The 17694-nt window shown below is 41.0% G+C and overlaps 2 protein-coding genes across 2 annotated transcripts; one reads left to right on the forward strand and one right to left on the reverse strand.

Annotated features, from left to right (window-relative positions):
* Positions 1 to 1427: 1427 nt before the first annotated feature.
* p3h4 (prolyl 3-hydroxylase family member 4 (inactive)) lies at positions 1428 to 6515 on the reverse strand. The gene is made up of 7 exons (XM_084072378.1): positions 5805 to 6515; positions 4676 to 4825; positions 4389 to 4560; positions 4150 to 4278; positions 3915 to 4060; positions 2756 to 2839; positions 1428 to 2141 (listed from the first exon to the last, which is right to left on the reverse strand). The coding sequence occupies exons 1-7, from the start codon at positions 6291 to 6293 to the stop codon at positions 1992 to 1994; spliced, it is 1320 nt and encodes a 439-aa protein (XP_083928504.1). The 5' UTR covers positions 6294 to 6515; the 3' UTR covers positions 1428 to 1991.
* Positions 6516 to 8632: 2117 nt separating this feature from the next.
* On the forward strand, positions 8633 to 14467 carry LOC311056031 (peptidyl-prolyl cis-trans isomerase FKBP10-like). The gene is made up of 10 exons (XM_084072373.1): positions 8633 to 8969; positions 9850 to 9995; positions 10501 to 10690; positions 11503 to 11648; positions 11744 to 11930; positions 12043 to 12188; positions 12375 to 12564; positions 13018 to 13160; positions 13457 to 13620; positions 13768 to 14467. Exons 1-10 carry the CDS (start codon positions 8767 to 8769, stop codon positions 13945 to 13947), a joined length of 1695 nt encoding a protein of 564 aa, XP_083928499.1. The 5' UTR covers positions 8633 to 8766; the 3' UTR covers positions 13948 to 14467.
* Positions 14468 to 17694: the final 3227 nt, after the last annotated feature.

The raw sequence follows: 17694 nt of genomic DNA on the forward strand, positions 1-17694 counted from the left end.
TTTGTACTGTACATGGATGAATGTATGAGTGTACAAGCTTTTTAAAGAATGGAAGAGAATGAATGAGTGTTTACACTGTAGAGTCCCTTAAGACTGAGTTATATTTAGTTGTGTGCCAGTGTCTTGCATCAAAAATAGCACATCTACAAACTCACGATGCCTCGTGATGCCACACATGAGTTTGTAGATCAGCTATTTTCGATGAGCGACAAAATGCACCACCAAGTATAAATCGGGCATTAGGGACAGTGGTGTCTATATACACCTCACAGGTAGATAGGTTTTTACCTCTAGAATATCATCTCTTTCTATGACATTTTGTGCTCTGCAGTCGCCGTACCACAAAGGCAGCACATTAATAAAGAATTTAACAGTTTTTATGTCATGTATCAACATAACATGAGCACTATCTAACTGTATGCACACTTGTTTGTAAATAATTTGCAAAGTATACTGAATGTTAAATACACTGTATGAACGTTAATTTTAAAACTGTTAAAATAATTTGTTTTATTGGTTTCAGCTAAACGTATAGCTGTCTTTGTGCCATGAACTGCATCTGTAAATCTCTCCATATCCATTTATTCATCAACATGGCATAATGGCAAAGCCAGCCATCTCTTTAATCATTCCAGGTATCACAGAAATGTTATGGATTTTTTGTACATTTGTTGATAGCCCTCGAGCCCTGGGTGGACACTTCAGCTCAGAGACTTTGTAATGAACCCCAGTTTTCCCTAATGTAAATGGGATTAAAGAGATATAGGTTAGGGTTGAGGAGAAAGCCTGTCTGATATGCGTGTATGCGGTCAGTTTGATTTGGTTGAGTTTTGCACTATGGTAGATGCACTACTGTTATTACTATTTGTACAGAGTTGGTATCAAATACAATCTGAAAAGGAAAGAGAAAAAAAGTTGCATCATACCCTGTATTTTTAGACACTTTTGAATTGAGAAAAAAAATAGATGAACCCTATAGAAGAATGAACTGAGATGAAGAAATAATAATAAAGTGAAACGATAATATTAACATGTTAATACCTCATTGTGTTGGTCATGGAAGCATTCTACTTTTAAGCAATGTGAGAACCCAAGTTTGTAGCCTTTATTCTCCCAATGTAATTCCCTGATTTCCCCACACACTTGTAACCTTGTCACTGATGACCCCTAGTGGCTGGTCTTTGTTCTGGTTGGTCCTAGGGTAGGGATGGTAATGGTAAACTAGAGGCATACTCTGATTGATACACATGCCGTATCAGATGTAGCATATGTGCCGGTCCGGCTTCCCTCCCACAAACATGGCCAAATGTGTTTGTTGGAAATGTCCAGCCTAGCTGGATGCACCAGAGGATTCAAACTCCTAGTCTAGGAACTTAACCTTTTATTGCATTTGTCTTGACATAAAATGCATATTTTACAGTAATGATAGTTGAGGATATAAAATCTGTATTGTGTCCTTGAATTGTGCAGCTGTATGGGTAGTATTTAGGAAATTTCCTCACTCCATTGTTGACTGTTTTAAAAGGGTCAAGGGCAGGCTTGTACTAAAAGTACATGGTAATTGAATTCATAACAAATCAACTGAGGTTGAAACATTTTGGCAGATGATTCTCCACACCACTTAGTAACTGCACAATATCATTCAACATTCATCACCTTCCTAGTATCAAGGCACCGAGGCATTAATCTTTAATTAAATAAAAATATGACAACGGCAATAATTTATACATGCACCTCACTGAAATATGCACAAAGAGGTATATCCAACTACGGTTTAAATAATGATTTTAACTGGTTGACAGACCCAAAAGATTGTGTTGATCAACACATACATGTGTGTGCATCTATCATTTGTGCCAACAGTGCACAAATGTGTGTGTTTTTTGCTCTACTGTTATTGTGAATGTGCAGAGTCTGTTTCTGTAGCTTGGACACATGATTTGTTATGTTTTCACATGAGTCAGGAGACAGCTGGATGAGGGCAGCAGACATCAGTCACCATTCTCTCCAGTGTCCCACTTGGTTTTGGGTTCCTGCCACCAGTCGGCAGTGAAGGACTCCTCGTAGTCTCCTATCCCCTCAAACTCAGCATCAGGTGGTTCTGGAGGATTGGTGCTGACCTCCTCTGGTCTTACTTCATCCTAATGATGAACAAAAAAACGTCATAGTCATTGGCCTCTCACATCTATCTGGTGCATACCTAAAGACTAATTTATACTTGCCAAAAGATTGCTGATTTTCAAGCTACAAACACAACACAAAGTGTCACAATTGACGTATGGTCCGGCAAACATTCCTTTGGATATATCTGGAGATTCTTTGTCAAATCTTCCCTCTTCACTTCAGCACCCTGTAATTCACCCCATCTTTATGTGCCTCCTTCCCCCTCTCAGGTCTAGTCAGTGCAGTGAACTGGGAGGGGCTAACCCAAGTTAAATGCATGTGGCCCGGGCCTAGCGGTCAACACTTCCCAGCCACATACCACACTCAACTGGCGGAAAACACAACACCTTCCCTCCCCCAACTTCATATACTTTTCTCTACTCAACGTTTTCCTTGTGCTGGCCTTTCATCAGTTAGTCTCTACTCTGGAGTTCCCTCCATAGTAAAAGGAATGAGTAACCACAGAACTGTTCATGTTGAACATTTTCTTCAAATCCTTTTTAAAGAGACTTTCCCATAAAGCCGCACTCCTGCAGAAGCTGCAGAAATTTAGACCCTGGTGTTGGGTAGGACAAGATCATACTGAACTTACCTCATCATCTGTTTGTAGGTAGTTTTGTGCAAAGTCTAACATCTCCCTCTGTTTGGTTGTCTGGTTAAAGTACCTCAAAGCCTCCTGAAAAACAAATGTGACAACCTCTTTTCATAGCTGACCCAAACAGCAGAAGAAAGCTACCGCTTCACGGCATCCTGCAAAACAACGTGTGTGTGCACTGTTTGTGTTTGTTTTACTTTTTCCTTTTTTTTGCCTTTCAGTCAGGCGCCTGTAAAGTATTTTCTGCAAAACCGACTCCCCGTTTCAGAGGGCAAAGGACTGAGCTTTGTGGCTTTACTCAATTACTTGCAAAGTTGGCATGCTACAAACGCAACACAAGGCAAAGCATGACCAAAGGATGAAAACGTATTTACAGGACTATAATACAGGCCACTAATTGCCACCCTTAAATTGTGTCAACGTTCACGCCAATACCAGTTTGTGCCATAGATTTTCCTGCATTGGTTTGGTGTGTCACCCTGCTGCTTTCTGCTGCTGCACAGCAATTGTCTAAGACCACTGGAAGGAACCCCCATTCGTAGTGAAGCTACTATATAAAGTTGTGGCAGGCAGGCGACCATATTATGCTGCAGGTGGGCGGATTATGCACGCAAATGGGCATTGATATGCAATTGTTTCTGTTGCCTGATGTCAGTCCGGACCTCGATGTCACATGCTCATATATAGAGATCCCTGACGTCAGCGCAAATTGCCATTTTCTGTTGTGTGTGATGTCAGACCAGAGCATGATCAGCAAGAGGGAGAGAGGAAGAAGGGGAGAGATGATGAGGGGGGAAGGTGGTGTGGGAGAAAGGGAGATGCGGGGTTGCTGGAGGGAGGGAGGGAGGGAGGGGGACAGAAGGCAGGAGGGCCTATTTCGACCACACACTAACCCAGCCAATGCTGGGTACCAAAACCTGAACATACTGATTGACAGCAGCAGTTGTCAGCACAATAGGCTCTGTGCATAACTGCATAACCCAGGTTTCCAGAAGGTGGCATACCTATTTCCTGTTCCGTTTCATTTTCCCATAGCTTTGTTTGATTGGCTCAGCAGCAGATTGGAACTGGAAACCCATAAAACACCTTCATATTGTATTGTTCATAGTGTTTCTGCTTCAAATAAAAAATACAAAGGTTCATTATTTTTGCTCACCGGCCGAGGCAGGAAGTGGCTGTCTTCCAGTCCCCACTGCTCTTTGTAGAAGTGGTAATACGCTATGTTCTGCTGCATCACAGTGTCACTGGGGTCAAACAGCATGTAACTGGCTGCACAGGGAGCAGCGTTCTTTACGTCGTTCACTGCAGAGCAATAGAAAAGAGGCTTGTTGTGTTAGGTAATGCAACAATATCCCATTTATAGGATTATAGTCATTTTCACTGGCCCTTACATTTGTAATAGGCGAACTGGAGGTAGTGGTACATGGTGGCAACAAACTTCTCCACAAAGAATCCGCCAACATTGGGAGTGAGGTCCGCCTCACATTTTACCTTACATTTTAGCACGTCAGTGTACAGATCTGAAGGGAGCAAGGAGGAGACAATAAGAAAGACATTTACATTTTTTTATTTTTAATTTTTATTTGAACTGCTCTTGTAACAATAGAGAATATTCTTCTTATGTTCTTACCTGCCAGGGTCGGGTAAAAGTCTTTGAACTCTACTATCTCGTATGAGCCCTCACAGCTTGCTAAGCAGACATCGTATGCTTTTAAGAACTCTACGGTTGCCTGCTCCATGTTTCGAGCACTGCTGCTGAAGTCCCCATTGTTGTACAGCTTCACAGCCTTCAGGAACACACTCTGAACAACAGACCAGGTTAGTGTTGGATTGGGTGCAACGCCACCATTGGAACATTTTAAAAGCAGTCCAGCTAGCAAAAGGTATTCTGGGGGACAATAATATTAAAGCACAAACCTCATATGGGCGTTCCTCAATGTCAATGAGGTATGCTTCCAGGTCCAACAGGCTCTTGTAGTAGTTCATGTTCTTGGTTAAGTAGGGATCATCTGGGTTCTTCTGCAGGAAAGTGTGGGCTGCTGAAATAGCTTTTTCCAGGTTGTTAAGCTGAAGCAGAAATGTAAATAAATGATTACATCATTGCCACTACTAATGACAACACAGCCTCTAGTCTTAGTCTGAGATTGTAGCGAGATACTTGGCTTTATTTGATGTCACTGAAATGCAGGGAATCAATCAGGGACACAAATAAATGGCTTTTCAAATCTACAGTGCACCCCTTAGCCCCTACTACCGGATGATGTGACCTTATTATGCCCCTCAGCTCCACCAATGATTCACTAATGCAAAACACTGCTGAGCGACCAGACCATGTGTGTTTTGATAGTAATTGAATGAACATAAATGTCCAATAAATAGCAGTTAATATTACAATAGATAGTCAGTTCTAAATGACAATACATGTTTACGTTAAGTGATCTAACAGAACAGGACTTTGACTTTATTGGTCGCTCTTTTTTCCTTTCATGAGAAAGCAGGCAGTAGCCTGCCCTACATCACTGCGTGCCTCCTGAGTCTGGCTGAGAAGAATAAGGTGATTGTACCAGCTGGGGATTGTTTAACGGGGTGCCTGTGGCGGGACGTGGCACATTCTCAACTGCTCACAGTTGCAGGTTTATCGACAGGAGGGAGACTAGTGAAACATAGCCTAGCCTACTTTCATCTCGATGAGTCAATCCCAGTAAATCTGGCCCACGAACATACTGTATTATATATTGTATCTGCTTAGTGTTGTTTAGTTATTATACAGTTTAGGCCTATAGTGCAGCAATGACTTAAGATGTACAAATTAGTATATCGAACCGCCGTTCTTTAGAATATAAAGTTTAGACAATAATATAGCATTTATATCTAGCTACCTACAAGAACTCTCTGCTGTGTGGGTGGTTGTCTTGGGCTGTAAATTATTTCAATTCAGCACAGTCTCACAGGCTCCAATGGGACATGCGTAAAGAATATCTTAACAGGGGTGGGTACCAGTCCCCAACCCCTGACACCAGATTGTGTCTGTCAGTGTCCTCCTCACCTGATAATGTGCATATTGTATGTACCGATATGGCGTTCTGCTCTCGAACGCTTCCAGTACATCCCTCCGTGGGTATGTTATTTTAAACACGGGGAAGTTTGCTTTGCATTTTTTAAGACAAGAAGCCCGCAGCAAGAAGTGTCGCATGATGCGGAGGCTAGTGTCATTGAAGAACGAGCCGTTATCCACAGTATTGTCCCTGCTTCTGCTCACAGAGCTACAGTTGTGGCTACAGAACGCCTCGCTGTCCTTCAGCAGCCGATGGAGTCGCAAACTCAACTCCAAGTACTTGATGGTTTCCCCCCAGTTCTGCAGCCCGTACTGCTCCAGAGCATGTCCATAGGCAGAGTCTAGCGGCATGATGTCGTTCGGTGGGAAACTTGTAAAACTGTACTTTTCATACTGAGCTCCGACCAGAACTGGGATGATCACAAAAGCCACAGAGATAAAATTAAAAGGCCAACAACTCTCTCTACTTCTCGGGAACATGATTCCTCGGCGAGGAGGTATATATCCACACAGGTTGGATTTCAATCGTCGGGCGTCTTTTAGAAGTGAATGGGCATGTCTGACTGCACGTAGCCCTGAGCTACTAAAGTAACCAAAGCACTGGGCCGGTACAGAAGCAGGAGGTGGGGACAGACCATAGAACAGCCTGGGATTCTCCTGTCTTTAACAGGGAATCTACAGGAAGAAACGAGTTCCAACCAGGCCTAGATTTTCCCTGGGTCATAATGCCCAACCGATCTGGTTATTTATTATTTAAAGCATTAGTTTTAGCAGACGCTCTTATACAGAGCAAGATCGGAGTAGGCCTTGCATCACAAAGCAACAGGGAAATGGTCATGCAAATACTGCTACAAAGTAACAGGATACCGCAAACACCATAGCATCTGTCTAAACAACATGCTATCCAAATAAACAAACAACCAACATATAGTGCATATTATGGTGTGAGCTCTTTTTATAGTTAAGACTAGATTGGAAATATAGATTTATTTATAACTGGCGTGGATTGAATGCATGAAGTCACCTTGAATTCCTGGTTGAGCTGGGCTCAATGATACAACTTGTTACCAGTGGTGGAAAGTAACTAAGTACATTTACTCAAGTACTTTTAAGTACAATGTTGAGGTACTTTTACTTTACTGGAGTATTTCCAATTTTTAATAGGCCTAATTTATTACTTCTACTCCACTATTCATCTCTGAGGAAAATATTGTACTTTTGCTCCACTACCTTTATTTGAACACTTTAGTAGTTAGCCTACTTTGTACATTTAGATTTTTATTACTAAACACACATTACCCTCTTGAGCTCTGTTTCAGCTATTTGAAAATAGCAGATACTACAAGATATAAAGGTCAGACCTTGGTATTTTCAGTCCTTATGCAGCACATGCTCTACATTCCAAACAAAACTGGCATGCTGAGACACGGACGGACGCTTGGTGTAAGCGCGCAACAATGCGCACCAGTGGGCCAATACCAGTGGTGGAAAGTAAAAGTACATTTACTCAAGTACTGTACTTACAAGTACAATTTTGAGGTACTTTTACTTTACTGGAGTATTTTACTATTACTATACTATTACTTCTACTCCAATTACTTCTACTCCACTACATCTCAGAGGCACATATTGTACTTTTTACTCCACTATTCGAAAACTTTAGTAATAGTTACTTTGTAGATTGAGTATTATTACAAACATTAACCACTTCAAGCTCACACGCTCACATTGCGCCGCCATGTACACATTGTGAGCTTGTAGATCTGCTATTTTCAAAATATTTGTATACATTTGTGAAATGGGACATTCTGCAATGTAATGAGTACTTTTACTTTTGGGTACTTTACATACATTTTGTTACCATTACTTTTGTACTTTTACTCAAGTACATTTTGAATTCCGGACTTTTACTTGAGTATTTCTACATTAAGTATACCTTAAGTAAAATGTTTTAGTACTTTTCCCACCACTGCAAGGGGGCAATACAACAAGATAAGATATAAACCCTGAGAAATTCAGGAAGACAACAATGTTGTTGTGTCACAACATTACATTTTGATACCGGTATCCGTATCACACTAAAAGGGCGCCTCAACATGTTTTACTGTTGACTGTTGAGGGGGTCGCTGTTTTAAGATGCTGGGTTTTTTAGGACCCTGAAGCTACACGATATGAGTTTTTTTGGGGGGGGAGGCAGACAGATGTGCACGGAAACAATTCCACATCATTTCCTCCAACTCGGGTCAGGGAAAATCTACAATTGTTCCTAAGAAGTCCTTCCAATTAATCAGTAAATGAATCAACAAATCAAAATCAGGATTGATTCAGGCATGATGAAATCTCCTGGGACCTGGCACATGGCCATAGAGTTGTTCTCAACCTTTTCAGGCCGTGATACCCCCAAAATGATCTCTTTTTTTTTAAACTGGGGACCCCCCACCCTGACAAGTATACTTGTAGTTGAGGTATCACATTTAGTTTGACTTGGTTCCACAGATAAAAACGCCTGGCGTTGCGAGGCGTTGTGAGCTTGTAGATCTGCTATTTTCACAAAATATAAAAAATATTTTCAAAATGTTTGCCTCTTTCATATATTATTTGACAATTTGGCCAATGTTTGACCAGTTTTTATAGCCTCATAGGCTATAGTTTGTTGATTACATTTGATGCAGTAATGGTCTTTTTTTATGAAAAGAAATAATGTGGGGTCCCGACCCATAGTTTGAGAACCACCACTAGAGTTATGGGACCTGGCATTACACGTTTACAGAATGCCATGTTTAAAAGGAGGGGTCTCCGGGGGGGCACTCCTCCCCCTCTGCTTGAAAAGACACGTCCCACGGCGCAGACCAGTACTTCTTCCTCTAGTTACAACAACTACTGGCGGAGGAGTCATTTCTGCAACTACATCGGCTTAACATTCACCCGTTTTAACACGACGATTACACCAACAATGGCGCTCGCATTGAGTCTGATTTTGCTCTGCATCACCGCCGTAGTTGATGTGAAGTGCGACCCCGGCGCGGCGTCCGTGGATGTCGTTATCGATCGCTACAGTATCCCCAGAGTTTGTTCCAGAGAGGTGCAAAACGAGGATTTTGTCCGCTATCACTTTAACGGTACTTTCCACACCGATGGGAAAAAGTTTGATTCCAGGTACGTTTATGTCGTGATGAATCAATGCATTTGGGCTGATTCCCCCCCCCCCATCTTGAGAAAACTGCTGCTAAAAATAATGTAGGTTGTTTTTGCATTCCTGCTCAAAATGAGCACCGCGATAACCTTGAATGAACTCAGCTGAGTTTGTTTGTGGTTAGCTGTGGTCCATAGCGTTAGAGGGAGTTCTCTGTTCTCTCCTTCTAAAGCTATGGACCAGAGCTAGAACGCTACCGTAGACTGTTGCAGACGTGTCATGTAACGGTGTACTGTACAGTGTACATCATGCAATGAAGGCCTTATCACCACACTGATGCGAGTAGGCCTGGATATGGCCCTAACACAGGGGTCTTCAACAGGGGGTCCGGGACCCCTAGGAGGTCCTCAGAGTTACTACAGGGGGTCCGCCAAATCTTTGTGTGATATGATTTTTCTTTTTACCTTAACCACTTGAACCCCATCATCCCTTCCTAAGGAGAACTTCACCAAAAATAGCAGATCTACAAGCTCACAACGCCTCGCAGTGAGCTTGTAGATCTGCTATTTTTTGGCAAAGAGGTGTTTGGTGTAGAGGGGAAAAAGAGCAGACCAAGTAAACAAAAAAAGTTAAATCTGAAACACAATTTTATACACTATAGAGGGGGTCCCTGCTTCATCTGTCTCTCAGCTAGGGGGTCCTTGGCCTGAAAACGACCCCTGCCCTAACGTCTTTCTTAAACCATGCTACTACTAAGCGTTACAGTTGCCAATGCATGATTTGTCATGTGTTTGAACACAGTATCGAACACATGACTACTTTTATAGACCTTTTTTTATTGTTGTTGTTCATTTTTGTTTACTTTTACAACCTCCCTAATATCACCTCTCTGTTCCCCTGCAGCCATGACCGTGGTACGGCCTTCATCAGCCAGGTGGGGTTGGGCAGACTCATCACAGGGATGGACCGGGGGCTTCAGGGCATGTGTGTTAATGAGCGCAGGAAGATCACTGTGCCGCCACACCTTGCCTATGGAACCATAGGAACAGGTAGAGACTCAACATGTATAATAAGTCTTGAAGAAATAATATCTACAATATGACTAAGTCACACCGCAGATCTGGCTGCAGTCCATGTCCCTTTTATGCCCATATAGGGAGATCCCTGATGTCATCAGTATATGTCCATATATGGGCATACTGATTTGCCCATACATGGAGATATCTGTATCTGTCAGTCCTTGTCTCTTTTAAGACATCCCTGATGTCATCAGTATATGCCCATATATGGGCATGCTCCCTTTTGTGCCCATGTATGGAGCTGACTGATTTGTTTGCACCTGATGCCATGACAACACATTGAGGTTAGACAACACACTCCATATTTTGCGTAGCTGCTTTTGGAACTCTTATATGCTTATTATGGCTGAGTCATGGGGAGCTTGATGTCAGAGGTCTGGCCGGCTGGTCCTCCCTTAAGCCAATTTGAATATAGGATATGATAAAAGCGTCACAACACAGATTAGTGAGCAGAGTGTTTATTTGTGTCTGATAGGTGGCGTTATCCCTCCTGATGCGGTGCTGGTGTTTGATGTTCTCCTGCTGGACATCTGGAATGCAGAGGACAAGGTCCAGATCCGCACCCTCAGTAAATCAGAGAGCTGCAAACGCACTGTTGTTGCATCAGACTTTATCCGTTACCACTATAATGGTACTCTGTTGAATGGAACAGTCTTTGACACCAGGTGAGATACCTTTTCAGTTACAACACCATGTGATTCATAGATTCATTATCTACATGTAACTCCACTACTCTCGCCGTATGTCCTGTCTCTCTCTGTACATGCACTGTACGTCTCTTACATTTCTATCAACTAAGGTTACTTGTCATGGTAAATCTACCATTTATACAATTCAAAATAGTGATCCATGCCTTATTTCATCAAAGCTTGATTATTGTAATGCCTTATACTCTGGCATTGTCCAATCCTCACACCAAAAAAAATGATCAAATCTTACCAGTTTTGGCATCACTCCATTGGCTCCCGTTTAAATATAGAATTGATTTTAAGCTTCTGCTATTTGCTTTTAAGTCTCTCAATGGGCTGATCCCCCTTTATATGGCTGAACTTCTACAGCGCCATAACCCACTTAGAGCTCTGAGGTCAACTGACCAGTGGCTACTGGATCTACCAAAAAAACAACTTAAAAACCAGAGGTGACCATACCTTTGCGGTGGCGGCCCCCAGGCTGTGGAACATCCCCCCCCCCCCCAAGGTAGGCCCCACACCCCACGGGCCCTAGTGCAACTGCACTGGTTGCACTTTCTAGCGAAGTCACTGATCGATCTATCTACCTCTCTATCTGACCACTGTAGATTTGCTAGTTATATGGTATTAACAATACTCCATACAGAATATACAGATTTGTTAAGATCATATTTAATTCATTAAAATTAGTCCTGGATTGTAGCTTTAAAGGAAGCATAGTATTATAATCTTGACATCTTAAAAAAAAAAGTTAACCTATTTGTGTGTGTTTATTTTGCTTCATTTAGTCACTCTAGGAATTCAACCTACGATACCTATGTGGGAGACGGCCACCTCATCCAAGGCATGGACGAGGGTCTGCTCGGCATGTGTGTGGGAGAGAGACGGATCATCATTGTTCCACCATTCCTGGCCTATGGGGAGAAGGGATCTGGTAGGCTAGGCTACAAACCGATATTCAATGCTAGTTATTATACACATAAAATAGATGTGGTCAAGTGTTGCTAAGCAGGATTGTTATCTCAACAGGTAACATCCCTCCGCAAGCCACGCTGGTGTTTGAAGTGCTGATGGTGGACCTCTTCAATACTAAAGACAAGCTTACAGTGGTGGTGAAGGAGGTGCCAAAGAACTGTACCCGCAGGACAGTGGTTGGAGACTACATCCGGTACCACTACAATGGCACCTTCCAGGATGGCTCTGCCTTTGACTCTAGGTAGAGAAAAGTACCGTCAGTTTCTGAAGCGTAATATAGAAGCATAGCTCCATATTATTTTCACAGCTTGAGGTCTATGTATTACAATGTCTTCTCACTTCTCCTTTGGCAGCTACCAGCGTAACAGTACCTACAACACCTACATTGGCAAGGGATATGTGATTTCAGGGATAGACAAAGCCCTGCAGGGGCTATGTATTGGAGAGAAGAGAAAGGTCACCGTGCCCCCTCACATGGCTTATGGAGAACATGGCGTTGGTGAGTCTCTGAACCATAGATATTTTGGATCTTTATTAATTGAACGTATACAGTACATGGGTTACGGTACATATGTGAAACAAGACTGACAATGCAGACTTGTGAAAGAAAAAAAAATACATTCTTAATCAGCATTTATGGGAATGACTCCACTGATTTATTTTTTATTTTTATCCCTTGTTATAGGAGAGCTCATTCCTGGCTCTGCAGTGCTGGTGTTTGACATCCACGTTATCGATTTCCACAACCCCAAAGATGCTATTACGATTGAGACCCTTCACAAGCCACAGGAATGCAACATTACTAGTGATGTTGATGATTTGATTCAGTACCGTTACAATTGCTCCTTGATGGATGGCACCCTCCTCTACTCCTCGTGAGCGCCCTCTGCACCTCACACTGTTACACTGCATCCTCTTGGTCCATACATGCAGTCATTGTCAGCTCCTTGTCTAAGTGGCATCAGTAGGAATACATATCTAACAGTAGCACACACACCTGCATGACCTGTGATTTTGAAATTCGAAAATCGAAATCGAAAATTGATGATGAGGTCCACGGTCTTCAGTTTACAACCAGGAGTTTATTAACAGATCAGATCAGATCATCTGTTTAATGAAGTTCTGGTTGTAAGCTTGAGACAATACAGTATCCACTTCCTTGCTTCTGATACTGTGTGTGTGTGTGTGTGTGTGTGTGTGTGTGTGTGTGTGTGTGTGTGTATTATATATCAGTGCTAATATTATGTTAATTGCAGTGTAGGCTATTAAGACTGAATGGTAAAAGAGATTGAGTCACTTTTAACAACTATTGTCTGGTTCCTTCCCAGGGACCACTATGATTCAGCTCCCACCACAACACTTGGCTCAAACAAAGTGATCCAGGGTCTGGATGAAGGTCTGCGCGGCATGTGCGTGGGTGAGAGGAGGCGGACGATCGTTCCACCCCACTTGGGGCACGGTGAAGATGGAGGTCAGTATGAGTGTCTGCTCTCATAATGTACACCATATGGACGGTGGACCCCCACTTTCTATTTTTGTTTATGTTTACAATTAGATGTTTGATTGTTAGTGCATGGGAAAAATCCACTAGTGAGCTTCAGATGTAAAAGCCACCTTGATTTAACTCTTGAGTTGAATATATATATGTTTTTGGTAAGGTTTAGTTAAATGCAAGTGTCATGACAGTACTTTTCAGGGGTTTTAGCTTGCCACAAGCTGTGTCATTTCTTATTTTCTCATGAGTTCTCTCTCTTTCCCCTTTTGTAGCCAAAGGTGTGCCTAGCAGTGCAGTGTTGTTGTTTGAGCTGGAATTGGTGGACTTACAGAAGGGTGTGCCTGAGGGATACATGTTTGTGTGGCTGGGAGAAAGCCCAGATCCCTTGTTCCCTGCCATGGACCTTAATGGTGACAAAGAGGTGCCTCTGGTGGAGGTAAGTAAGCAAGCCATCAGTCTTAAGTCTAGCCAAATCTACATTTTTTTGTTATAGGTAATCACTTTACTATAGCGCTACAGTTGACACCCACAACCTGACTTGTCTGGTTGCTGAGAGTGTTCATTTACATGTCTATCTCTCCAGTTTTCAGCCTTCCTCATGATCCAGATTGAAGAAGGGAAAGGTCGTCTGCGGCCAGGCATGGATGCAGACAGTATTATAAAGGATATGTTCGATAACCAGGATCGCAATAGAGATGGGAAGATTGTACTAAGCGAGTTAAAACTGAAAGCAGATGAGGAGCCCAAACATGAGGAGTTGTGAAGGGGATATGTTATACATGGAAGTACAGGACCCCAGTGATTGTATTATCACTGTCACATTTGTAATTGTTTCGCAGTTGATTCAAGGGTTATGCAATATTTCTTCTGAAATTGAATTTAACCAAAACTGACAGGACAAGGTACGGGTATAGGTGGATTGTGGTTCTCTTTAGGTGACAGATATTTTAAAGTGTGAATAGAGAAGTAATGGTCAGTAAAGAAAGGGTATTTTTCCTCTGTACTGAAATTACTTTTCCTCAACTGCTTGCACTGAACTAGCTTGTCAAGCACTTGGGCTGGGCCCATCATTCCAGAAAACTGCTAGTTCATTTGAAAAGGCTGCTAGTGTTTGGAGTTCACACTGTACCGTAGGCCCATACACCAAATTAAAAAATGATGTCCATTGGTTGTATATTTTAGAGAGGCTATTTTATGCAGTACCAGATTTACTTTTTTTATTATAAAAGGTGTTAAGTGTTGTGGAACATATAACATAATAAACAATTGTTTTATAATAAAAAGATATCCTTTATTTACTGTTACAATGACATTTAGTTAATGAGTACATGTCGTATATTGGTCCATTGATCAGACAGGAAAAACACTATTCCATAACTATTCCCTAAGTGCAGGAATATAACAAGGATCCAGTTCAGAGAAGAGGGTTTGTCCACAGAAATGCTTTTATTTCCACAGACGTTGACACCTGCATTGCCAATCACAGAGTGTACCTGAATCACCAAAACATTGTACTTTATACAGACAGACATTTCACATAGGACCTCCTCCCCGTCCTCCTTCTCGACCACTCATAAACTGGTTTCCAGGAACAAAAGACTTCTTGAAGTGGACCTTCTCAGTCATAATGGATTACAATCTGTCTTGGTTTTAACACATAACACATCTATCAAACTGTACTTTTACACAAGCTCATATTATGAAATCATTGTTTATCATCTTATTACCTTCAATATAAGCCCACACATGTATGTATTCAACCTTGTATGAATGAGTTAAACAAAAAGAGATGATTAAAACCAACATTTTCCTTAGAGTCAAGAAGAAAAGTTTACATGCAACTAACTGATTTCTTCCACCACCACATTTGTTCACACTTGTGTACTTACAACAAATAAGCTTTTACCTAGAGATAAGAATAATACAGTATAAATTCAATCTGAGTCTGCATGACTTTACCACAGTTTTTTTTGAAGAGAGAGACAGATGCATTTCACCTCTGCCATCACCCTTGCATAAAGACAATAGTATTGAAATCAGCCTCTAGGTCACAAAGAACTTGGCCCTGTGACTTGCTTTTAGTTCACACCTAAAGCTGGGATCTCCTGTTCAAGGACAAAAGGCAGGATACTCATGGTGTGACTGATTTAAATCAAAATGCAAACTCAAACCTTGCTTTCTCAGCCTCATCTCCAAAAGGTCACAGCTTTCACCTGAAAATCTCGTACTGTTATTATTAACCAATAATACATGATATAGTTCTGGATATACCATATACATTTAATGATGCTTAACTTTAAATTAACACCCTCCTGCTAAATTAGACTATAATTATTTAGGCTGTAATAGTGTAGATTGTATGCACTCTTTGAGATTGGTCACTCTGCACCGTCTGCCGTGTCAGTCCTCCAACATGACCTTCGAGCAGAACATGGTGGGGAGTATATATATGCTTCTGCTGACCGAACCATATGCCCAGACCGTGGTTTTGCCAAAAGGTATATTTGCCATACCGGATTCAGTAGGCGGGGCTTTGGACGGGTTGAAATTGGACGCAGGCGCACCACGCCTGCTTGATTTGAAAAGTTTGGGGTGCGACCCGTCACGCTGCTCTGTAAAAGGTATACTGATGTTTGATTTATATCACCAATATTTAACACCATTATTATTTAAGCATTCGAGGTGTTGTTGGACTGTGAATTAGTATGACACCAAACATGGACAAATATGTGAAATATTGTGTTTTATAACCGAGGGAGAAAATGCATCAAACTAGTCATTTTTTATCGAGTCTTGACTTTTGCTTCATGGATATAATATGCAAATGTATAAATCGATTAAATTCATATAGTCTTGATCCAAGGCTATCATCAAACACAATTTGTTCCAAATGATCACTAAACTAAATTGTCACCTAAAGTTTAAACCTGGCACACTCACCGTGAGGGGGTTTGGTAGATCTAACCCGGCCATAAATACATTAATATGCGTTCCGTTTATAGTCTATTTAAGTTTTGGATCAAGACGGTCAGGGGTTTTATTTATGATCGAGTCTGATGTTTGTTGGTAGTTTTAAACGGCTCGTAAATCCCCATACATTAATCGAATCCAACACATAAAGCGTTTCAACCCAAAGACACGGATGTAACTCGTCCATATGGGTCGGTTGTGTTTCGTAATATCACGTAAAGTTGAATAAAGACGCGTTTTAATCCCGTGTGTGTCTGAACACCGTTCTATTTACATGGGATGTAATCTGCGTTCACCTGCTGACACAGCGCCACTTTCCCAAATAGTTTGTAGTTGTGTTTAAGGCTCGTGCGTCTACATTTATGTATACATTGTAAATATAAAGTGATTATCTTAAAGCTACAGATGTTATCCGTACATACGGGGTGTTAGTGTTCAGTTAATGTTCAGTATAGTTTAATAAAGAAGTGTTTTAATCCCGCCTGTGGATGAACTTCGTTGTATTTCCTGGATTACATGAGGTGTAATACCGGCGTTCACCTGCTGCAACTGCAACAGCGCCACTTACACCCATTGAATGATATATACAGTGATGTTCAGACAGACCAGATTGAAACATTTATTAATTGAATAATACGGAATATTGCTTAACATAAAGTATGGTGGGATAACATCTGTAGCTTTGGGATAAACAAGTTATATTTAGAATGTATACATTTATGGAGATGTTTGAGACTTTAACACGGAACTACAAACACAATTTTTGGAGTTCAAGAATGTCATATTAGATAGGCAGTGCTGAAAAGTAACGAAGTAATTTCACTTAAGTAACATTTTGAGGTATTTGTACTTTAATTGAGTATTTCCAAATTCCAATACTTTTACTTCTACTCCACTACATTTCAGAGGCAAATATTGCACTTTTACTCCACTACAATTATTTGAAAATGTAGTTACTAGCTACTTTTCAGATATACATTATTACATTATAAAACATACATTAACCACTTCAGCCCTATTTTTTACCTAGGCTATTTGAAAATAGCTGGATCTGCAACGCGTTGCATCAAGCTTGTAGATCTGCTATTTTCAAACATTTTAGTGCTTTTACTTTTGGTACTTTAAGTATATTTTGATACCAATAATGTTTTACTTTTACTCAAGTAAATTTTGAATTCCGGACTTTCACTTGTAACGGTACTTATACATTGCAGTATTGATACTTTTACTTGAGTTACTTAACTTTTTTCCACCACTGTAGATAGGACCATAATAATGAAACTTTATTTGTACAGCACTTTGCACATTTCATACTTTTCATAAAATATCTAGAACAAAACAAAATATGTAAAAGCCTATGGATAGAGATTAAACTGAGCTAAATTGTAACATAAGATAAATAACACTCAGGCAGGAGAATAAGTAATCTAATCTAAATATCAATATCAAAATCGATAAGAAGAAATCTGAGTCTTGATCTAATGCTAAGATGAAACTATAATATGGTCTCTATCGGGAGGAAACCTCAGAATGTCCAAAA

This window comes from Gymnoscopelus microlampas, assembly GCF_963454915.1.
Source record: "Gymnoscopelus microlampas genome assembly, chromosome: 11".
NCBI lineage: Eukaryota > Metazoa > Chordata > Actinopteri > Myctophiformes > Myctophidae > Gymnoscopelus > Gymnoscopelus microlampas.